We start from the raw sequence: 8,248 nt of genomic DNA, 5'->3' as shown, positions 1-8,248 counted from the left end.
TCTGTGCTGCTTGTCCCGTTACTGCAGCGGTGACTCTCATCTTGCCCAGGCATGCAGCTTCCAGCCCCCCTGAAGGTGCAGAGCTCCTGTGGCCTCCTGCAATGTTCATGCCATCCCTAGACCCTCCTCAGAGGAGGGTGTCCATGCATGGTGCCCATCTCTCCGCAGCGTGGCACACAGAGTTTCATCTTCCCATGCAGACCAGGCCGGGTGTCCCTGCTCCCATCAGCACTCAGTTTGCTGGATTGTCTCTTTCTGGCTCTCCTCCACATCCTTCTTATTTGGCACAGCGACTGCAACTATCCCTTCCAGTGCTGGGTAGGAAGCTGGAAGGCGTGCCTGAAAGAGAAGAAAGGGACAATATTAGGTGTTGGAGGGACACAGATTGGCACAAGTCTGGGCTTCCCCCTGCAATGGAAAACATAGTCCTACTGCTGTCACCCACTAGGCTCCCATTCACACCTTGGGTCAGGGAAGAGCCCCATACCTGCTCTCTGAAAATATGCAGCTTCTTCTGGGGAAGACTGGCTCAACGCTATCCTCTCTATGGTGTCATAGGCATAAGGAATAGCAAAGGCAGGATATCTAAGAATGATCTTGGCAATGGTCAGGCTGTTGTCATTATGACAGATCTTACAGTACCTTTTCAGAGAGAATAACTAGAGGCATAAAGGTCTGTGCAAAATGAGATAAGAACCAATTAAAGACAGACCCCCCTTTCACATCTTGCTTTAACAAGAGACTTTTAGACATTGGAAAACAAGTGGATCTCATGGTTCCTGGTGGTGATAAAGTATATGGTGCCACACAGACAATTAATACAACTGGAAAATGAGATTAGTAGAATGGCATTGTAGGTGTGATCTGATCTAAGAGGAAGGGACTGAGATTTTGCTGGTAAGTTTCTGCCAGGCTTTGTAGAAAAGGTAAATATAGGTCTTCAAAGCTTGGTTGTGGCACCAGTCATTAATGGCACAGAGAGTGTGAAAGTAACAATGAATTCTGTAGATGATACAAAGATTAGGAGCCTCATTTGGAAGAAGGAAGGTGAAAATGTTACCCAACCCCAGATATTTTAGGAGAATGCAACAGTGAGGTGAATGACGGTGAATGAAATGAAACAGTACCAAGTGCATCTTGGTAGGTTCTGGAGGATCAGAACAGGAATGCCTACTGTGTTGGCAAAAGCTGATGAAGGGATATCTGCAAGCCACCACTGTACAACCAGTGCAAGAAGAGCAAATGCAGTCTTAGAGGATGCCAGCAAAGACAGGGAGAAAAAAGAGAGAAGAGCTAATAGCTTTTCTCAGCTTTATCTGCATTCTCACAAAGGATGAGCCGAGTAGGGAGTATGTGCAGAGAAGTGCCTGAGGGCTATCAGTGGATGGAGGACCTGTGCTGCAACAGAGAAGGTTTGCTTACTTGGCAAAGAAAGATCATGAGGGCATATACCAATGCTCTGAGGTGGTAAATGTCCTGTCTGGATTAGAGCTGTTAAAGCTAACCGAGCCGGACACACAGGTATCCTATTTTCTGCTAGCTGAGGATTTACATTTACACTGTAAAAAGGTTCCTGTCCAAGGTTTTAGGCCAGAAAGGGGGGTTTTGATCATCTCATCCCACCTTGCACAGTCTAAAGAGTCACCCAGGGACCTGCAGAAACTGTGGATTTCTCTCAGACTACTCTTTACCATCAGTGCTGATTAAGAATGGATGACAAAGAACCAGTCATGAGTCGCGCTGGCACTGCTCGTGGTGTTTTTTCAAAGCCCATCTTGCTTCTGTTCTGATGCCGCATGCTTCAGCTCCCAGCCACAGGGATTTGCTGGAAATCTGCGTCACTGTTGTTATGTCCCTCCTCTAGCTCGGGGCAGGCTCGAGTCACCCAGCCTCCTCGCTGGGGCAAGCGCCCCCACTTGAGATTGCTCTGAGCCCTGGGCCCCCCTCAGCACTGGAAGGGGATTTTCACGGTGGGCCCTTTCCAAGAAGCTAGGTGAAAGGCAGCTACATCACAGCTGCTCAAGAGAGCAGTTCCTCATCAGCAAAGGGAAGTTCTGATGCAAGATAATTCATTTGCAGAGAAACAGTATGAAAAATGCAGAGAAACTGCGTGATTTGTTTGCGCATTTTTTTTCAGTCGTATGCAGCGGAGGTATCGGTTCTGGACTGGTCAATAAAAGCAAGGCACTTTTCTGAAAAGGAGAACTGGAACAAGCTGAACAAATGAAGGGCAGTAAGTTGCTGGAAGCACACAGCTGAGACGAAGTGCTGAGCCAGCAACAACAGACCTGCATCGAATCAGCGTCTAGGGACCAGCAGGCATTTGTATGGGACAGGAGACTGTTACATCAAAGCATCCAGATAAAGAACAAGAGAGAGGACACCTACGAAAGCCTGGAAATTAGCCCTTCTCTGTTATAGCGTGGCTTCAACTCTGCAAGAGTAAACAAGGAACTCTTCAAGGCTGGGCTGCGGCCATCCCCTAGGGGTTCCTACCACTCCTCAGAGGTGCCTAACCTGCACCGGACAAACCCTGGAATTAGCCAGATCTGGTGATGCTCAGGATACAACCATACATCCATGTACCCTCAGATGGCTGCCTGAGTCCCATTCCTTCTACATTTCCCAGCTGATCCTCCTGCTCACTTGTCCTTAAGACACTCCATTTCTGGCTCTAGAGTACCCAGGGGAAGGTCAACCAAGGGGTGGTATACAGAAAAAAATAACAGAAATGGGATGATGAACACTTACCCTTTTTTGTAGGGCCAGAACCAGAATACAGACCATAAGCAGGAAGAAGAGGGTGACTGTGAGCCCAAAAGTAACTTGCCCACTGAAGATGGTGGGAGGGCTGGAGACCTGGGCACCTATGAAGAGGAAGCACAGTTAGGAAGGAGGGGAAGGTTGATTTTGCACTGGAGCAAGACTAGGACTGCACAAAGAGAGGCAAACTGGAAAAGGATGCAGGGAACTGGAAGGAGCAGCAGGAGGAACTGAGGGCTGAGATAGGATGACACTAAGACGGGATATAAGCAGCCAAAGGGGAGAAGGGTGGGGTGAGACAGAGAAGAAATGACAAGGCAATTGAATGGGATGAGAAGAAGGGATTGGTTACAGATGTGCAGGAGATGGTACCTGTGATCTGCAGCCCATATTCCACTGCTCCCAGTCTGCCTTCTGGGCCATATACACTGCATTCCCAGATGCCCACATCTTTTTGTGACACCTGGGGTATGTCCAAGGTAGCACCAGTTTGGGATCTGTGGTCCTTCAGGTTGTGGGAGGTGGACATAGCCAGCTTCTTGTTAGTAGGGGCTGAGCTGAGGTGCTTCCACTGGAAACGTTCGTGTCCCTGGAGGTGTGTGACGCTGCAGATGAGCAGCAAGTGAGACCCCTCAGAAACTGGTCCTGGGATACTTGGGGTGACTGCAGAAAAGGAAAAAGCTACTGTCAGGAAAGACAGCAGGCTGGTCCACATCTCTTCCTCATTCCTCCTTCTATTACACCCCTCGTTCATTACCTCCTCTAATTTATTTTCTTTTTCTTCCTCAGTCTTCGAGAAGAGTAATGGAGTTACCCAGGAAAAAAAAAAACTGCTTTCAGCAGAGTCCAGTGCAATGCAATGCCCTTCTTTCCCACCCTGGGGTTGGAACCCATGACCAGGAACAACCCACACTCAGTGCACTGATGCACAAGAAGATTTATCAGAGAAGGACCCCAGAGGGATGATGCACATCCCTGTCTCTCTTCTCACCTTTAACCACTGCCAAGGTCACATCCCTCCTCATTGTCTTGCTGCCAACAGGGACTGCACAACTGTACCGCCCTGCATCGCCTGGCCCCACTGCAGGGAGATGAAGGGGGAAGCTTCTGCTGCTCTGGTTCTGGGAGACGACCCAATCTTTTAAGTGTCCTCCTGCAAGGTGGCTCCAGTGAGCTGCCACCACTCTGATCCCAAAAGCACTGGGCAGATAGCTCAGGGTGCATGGCAGATCGGCTGCAGAGCCAGCTGCAGCATAAACCACAGGGTTGGCTGGGCCATCGAAACCTGATGAGAGAGAGCACAATGCTAAATTCTCTTTCCAGCGATGGCTGGAAAGAGCTCCACCTGTGAATTGAGGACAGGATGAGAGCTGGGAAGCTGAAGCTGGTGGTGTGGCCAGTGGCCACACCAAAGGAAGCAACTTGGAGATGCTGGAGTTGCAACGCAGAGGCTGAGCTTACCTAAAATTTGCAGGTCGTGCGTGGCAGAAACGATCACATTATCGGAGTATCTGAGCTGGCAGTGCCAGGAGCCTGAGTCACTCATGGAGGGCCGGAGGATGGAGAGAGCCCCATGCAAGGAGTAGAAAGTCTTGGAGGTGGGGACCGGGCGCCCGTTGTGGAACCAGCGTGTCTCCACCAAGCCGGCCCGGTGGCTAGAGTTGCAGCTCATCAGGAGAGGATCACTTTCTACCACAGGGCTGGGTGGACTGAGGGTTACTTCAACAAAGAGAAAGGAGGAAGTGGAAACTGATCAGAAGAGGGCCACCAAGCCTTCTTTTGTGCCCCTCCTGTCCTAGCTTTGTCCCTCTCTCCAGAGCCGAGAGCAGACAACAGGATGCTGTGTGCTTTCAGGGGGCTGCTGCCCATATTGCTACCCCTCCCTTACAGCCTCCCTGGTACTAAAATCAAGGTTCTCCGGGGTTTCCATCTTCTCCTACCTGTAACGATCCCCAGCTCCACCTGGCAGCTCTGGACCTCCGTGTTGTACGTCACCTGCGCCTCGTACAGGCCAGCGTCTCCACTCCTGACGGGGTCGATTCGCAGGGAGAAGTTGCCGCTGCGTAAGGCAGAGTCCTGGACCGACACCCGGGGCCTCATGGGCAGAGCCGTCTTCCTGAGGCCAGTGTACTCCACCTCCAGCACCACATGTGGCTCCTGGTGGGCGCTGCAAGAGGGAGGAGTGAGTGGCTGTGTCCTGGGAGCAAAGGCGAGGTGAGGGGATGTGGAGGCAGAGCAAGGGGGCTCAGAAGGTCCCCCACCCTCCCCAGTCCCCACGATGAGTTTTTTCCCGGGTGTACCTTCCCCCATGGCGCTTCCACAGCACAGATGTCCAGTCAGACAGCTGTTTCCAGCTCTTCCCCTGCTTCCTGGGGCTCAGGTAGCAAGGCAGCACAGCTGAACTCCCCTCCTGGCCCACACCTTCTGCTCCCCGCCTGCTGCTCCTGGGAGGATGTTGCCAGCTGTAACAAGATGGAGGTCTGAGCAAAGGGTGGGAGGCACAAAGCAGGGGGTGATATCTAACCGTCTACAGTGGGGATAGAAATAAATAAATATAAATATAAAAGATAAATAATACAGATGTGTCAGGGACAAACATCCAGACTGAGCTTACCCAGCTACTCTGCCCTCCCTTTTACCTTCAGCCCCTCTTACCACTGAAAACCAGCAGAGTGAAGGTGAGGAACAGCACCAGGGACACCAGCCTCATGATGGCCTCCAGGAGAGGCGAGAGGCAACGTCTTCCCACTCAGATCCGTGCTCGATGGGGTCCGAAGCTTTACGGGGTCAGCAAAAAATGAGGCATGGAGAAATGGCGAGGTGCTGGCGTGGGTGAATGAACTGAGTGGGGGTCGGCTGGGCTTGCTTGCTCTTGTGATCTCTGTCTCTTTCTGATCTAGGTACTTCCCTAGATGCCCTTATATTGCAAGTGGGCAGCTAATTTCCTCGTATCACTAAGATGCGTCATGACCAAGAAACCAGTGTAAGTCTGAGGCACGTGAAGGCAGAGATAAAGCCAGTGAGAAAGAGGAGGGAGGGACCAGAGACACTGCTCTAAGCATCTTTTAGTGGAAATTCTTTTGGTCGCTGTTGTTTTTCTTACAAGTTTTGCTTCTACATAGACAGTGGAAAAAGTGTAGAAGGCACTTCCCAGCAAGTGCCCTTCATGTTTTTCTTTCATCTCTTACCTTTTTTGGTTTGATCTTTCCGCCTCTCACGGCTTCTCTCTAATTGTTTCAGGGCTTTTCAGAACATGTTGGTCTTTTTTTTTTTCTTTTTTTTTTTTTTTATGCTGGTTTCCTCCCTTCCCTGCTTTCTTTCATCCCACAGATGTGTTGATTTCTTGGCTTTTTCTCGTTGGTCAGTTTGCAGGCAGCGTGAGGAACGGGTCTATGGTGATTTACATGTCACTCATCAGCCCAGAGCCTAGGGGAAGGCTGGGATGAAGTTGAGGTGGTCTGAGGAGATGGGGGAGGGTCATCCACATGTAAGTGACCATGGTGGGAGCGACAGGAGAAGTCAACAGCACTGAGGAGGGGCTGCATGCTGTGACACTGCGAGGGGTGTGAGGAGGAGATCCTTCTCCTCCAGTAGATTTGGGGAAAACCCACCCGAATTCGTGCAGTGAGGGGGCTTGTTCTAGCTCCCACCTAGCTCACATGCCGGGCTTTGCACAGGCTAGTATGTTTCCACTCCTATGCCTCATCTCGGGGCCCCTTTTGCCTGAGAACCCCCATTGTTGTGGCTCACACTTTCCAGCAACCCACTGGCTCTGACTCTTTCAGGCTTAATCAACCTTCTGTGATGGGTGTCAGACACCCAAGCCCCTCAGCTGCTTGTCCCCAAGGGCTGGGCTGGGACTTTTCCTGGGGTGAGGGAAGGGAGGTGACTCAGTGTGGCCGCTTTGCTGTTGAAGGATCCTTGCTTGCTCTCTAGCTTCCCTCAGCTGGGTGGAGGATAAAAGAGACCAAACCATGTGCCTCACTTCAGCAGCTCCCTGTTGTGGTGACGGCTCTTTGTTATCACACGCAGCTCTTTGGTCTTCGGAGGAATGGGATCAGTGTGTGGGAACCTGGCACAACCCTGCGATCCATGGTGTTCCCTGGGGGGGAAAAACTTCTCAGCATCCCTTTGTGCCCTCTGTTACACAGCCCATGGGGTCGCACAAGAGAGGAAGGGAGGAGAGAGGATGGGGGAGAAACTGTGGCGGTTGGCGGGAGGTGTTTTTTCCTCCTGCTCAAGAAAAAAACAGTTTGTGGTGCCCAGTCCAAGCAGAAAGCATCAACTTCTCTTTCCTTTGAATCAGCAGTGTGAGGATGGTGTGAGCGTGTGGGTGAAGACGAAAGAGAGCAGAGAGATGGAAGCATGGTGGGGCGACACATACAGCTCCGCGGCATGCTGCCATTTGCTGCCCTTCCCCTGCCGCTGCTCTAGGGACACACAGCTCCCTGCTCACCTCTCCGTCCCGCCTCACTTTTTACTCCTAGAAGCAGCTTCCTCGTACAATTCCCACCAATCCCCAAACCACCCTTAGCTGAAGCCATGCCTGTGCTCTAGGAAATGCTTCTTTCTCGTAGGAACCAGCAAAGGAGAAAGACGACATGCTCTTGCTGCTGCCGCTTCCCAAGAGAGGCGGTCACAGGGGGCTGGTGGAGAGCCCAAGGCATTGTCAGGATCTGTCCGGCACCAAGGGGTGTTTGGGGCTGAGGGACTGTTATGCTGAGCGAGCATGTTGTGAAATGAAGGTTTTGGAGGCACTTTTTTACTCAGCACCAGGCTATCTTTAGCAGGCACCTGTGACGTCTTTGCCAACGACACACTTTAAATGCTGACTCCCTTGAATGGCATTTTCGTCATCTCCCAGAACAGGACCCCACTGCACAAATAACAGTGGTGAGAGCAAGATCAGCATGGGGGCACCTTCTCCCGGGTGTCCTCCAGCCTGACTAGGAAAGCGGCTGATAGAGAAGGGTGTGGGACTCGGGCAGAGCTGTGGGAGACAAGGGGCAGGCTACGACTGGGGTAACCCAAACCTGGGGCACAGAAGCCCAGCTCACTAAATCCTCCTTCGTCTGTCTTAGGCGTTAAAAGGCTTCAGCCAGGTTCCAGACTTAGCTGCAGTCACCTTACTCAGAGCCTTTACACATTGCTTTTCTTGTCTTGCTTGGCATGCTGCATGGTTGCAAACTACCCATGTGAAGAAAAAGAGAAATAGAAAACACTATTCTGCAGTATCATTGAGTTAATCTTGCTGAAGGAATTTTCCGTTGCATTTCCAGATTTCTGTGATATCATGTTTTTCTCTGAGTGATTCCACTTTCATGTTTTGGTCCTTGCAGCACCAAGTCTGAGGCTGGTCGCAATTTTCTGCTTTGTGCTGACTTTTTAAGGTGGTTTATGGTTTATCTGAAGACTTCAATTGACCTAAGAAGCCGTGCTGTGACTTGAAGACCGTGATATCAGCCGCACGACTTGAGCTCAGCTG

At 51.1% G+C, this 8,248-nt stretch overlaps 1 protein-coding gene across 1 annotated transcript; it reads right to left on the bottom strand.

Annotated features, from left to right (window-relative positions):
* Positions 1–225: 225 nt before the first annotated feature.
* Positions 226–5,473, bottom strand: LAG3 (lymphocyte activating 3). Its single transcript, XM_035545760.1, is given in 9 exon segments — positions 226–339; positions 2,752–2,867; positions 3,136–3,426; positions 3,755–4,048; positions 4,225–4,482; positions 4,704–4,930; positions 5,064–5,175; positions 5,178–5,225; positions 5,419–5,473. Coding segments are annotated over 9 exon segments (1,515 nt in total).
* Positions 5,474–8,248: the final 2,775 nt, after the last annotated feature.

The sequence above is a fragment of the Cygnus atratus genome, chromosome 1 (assembly GCF_013377495.2).
Source record: "Cygnus atratus isolate AKBS03 ecotype Queensland, Australia chromosome 1, CAtr_DNAZoo_HiC_assembly, whole genome shotgun sequence".
In the NCBI taxonomy this organism is placed as follows: Eukaryota; Metazoa; Chordata; class Aves; order Anseriformes; family Anatidae; genus Cygnus; species Cygnus atratus.
The sequence above is the reverse complement of the archived record's forward strand: the minus strand, read 5'-3'. Positions and strand labels throughout refer to the sequence as shown.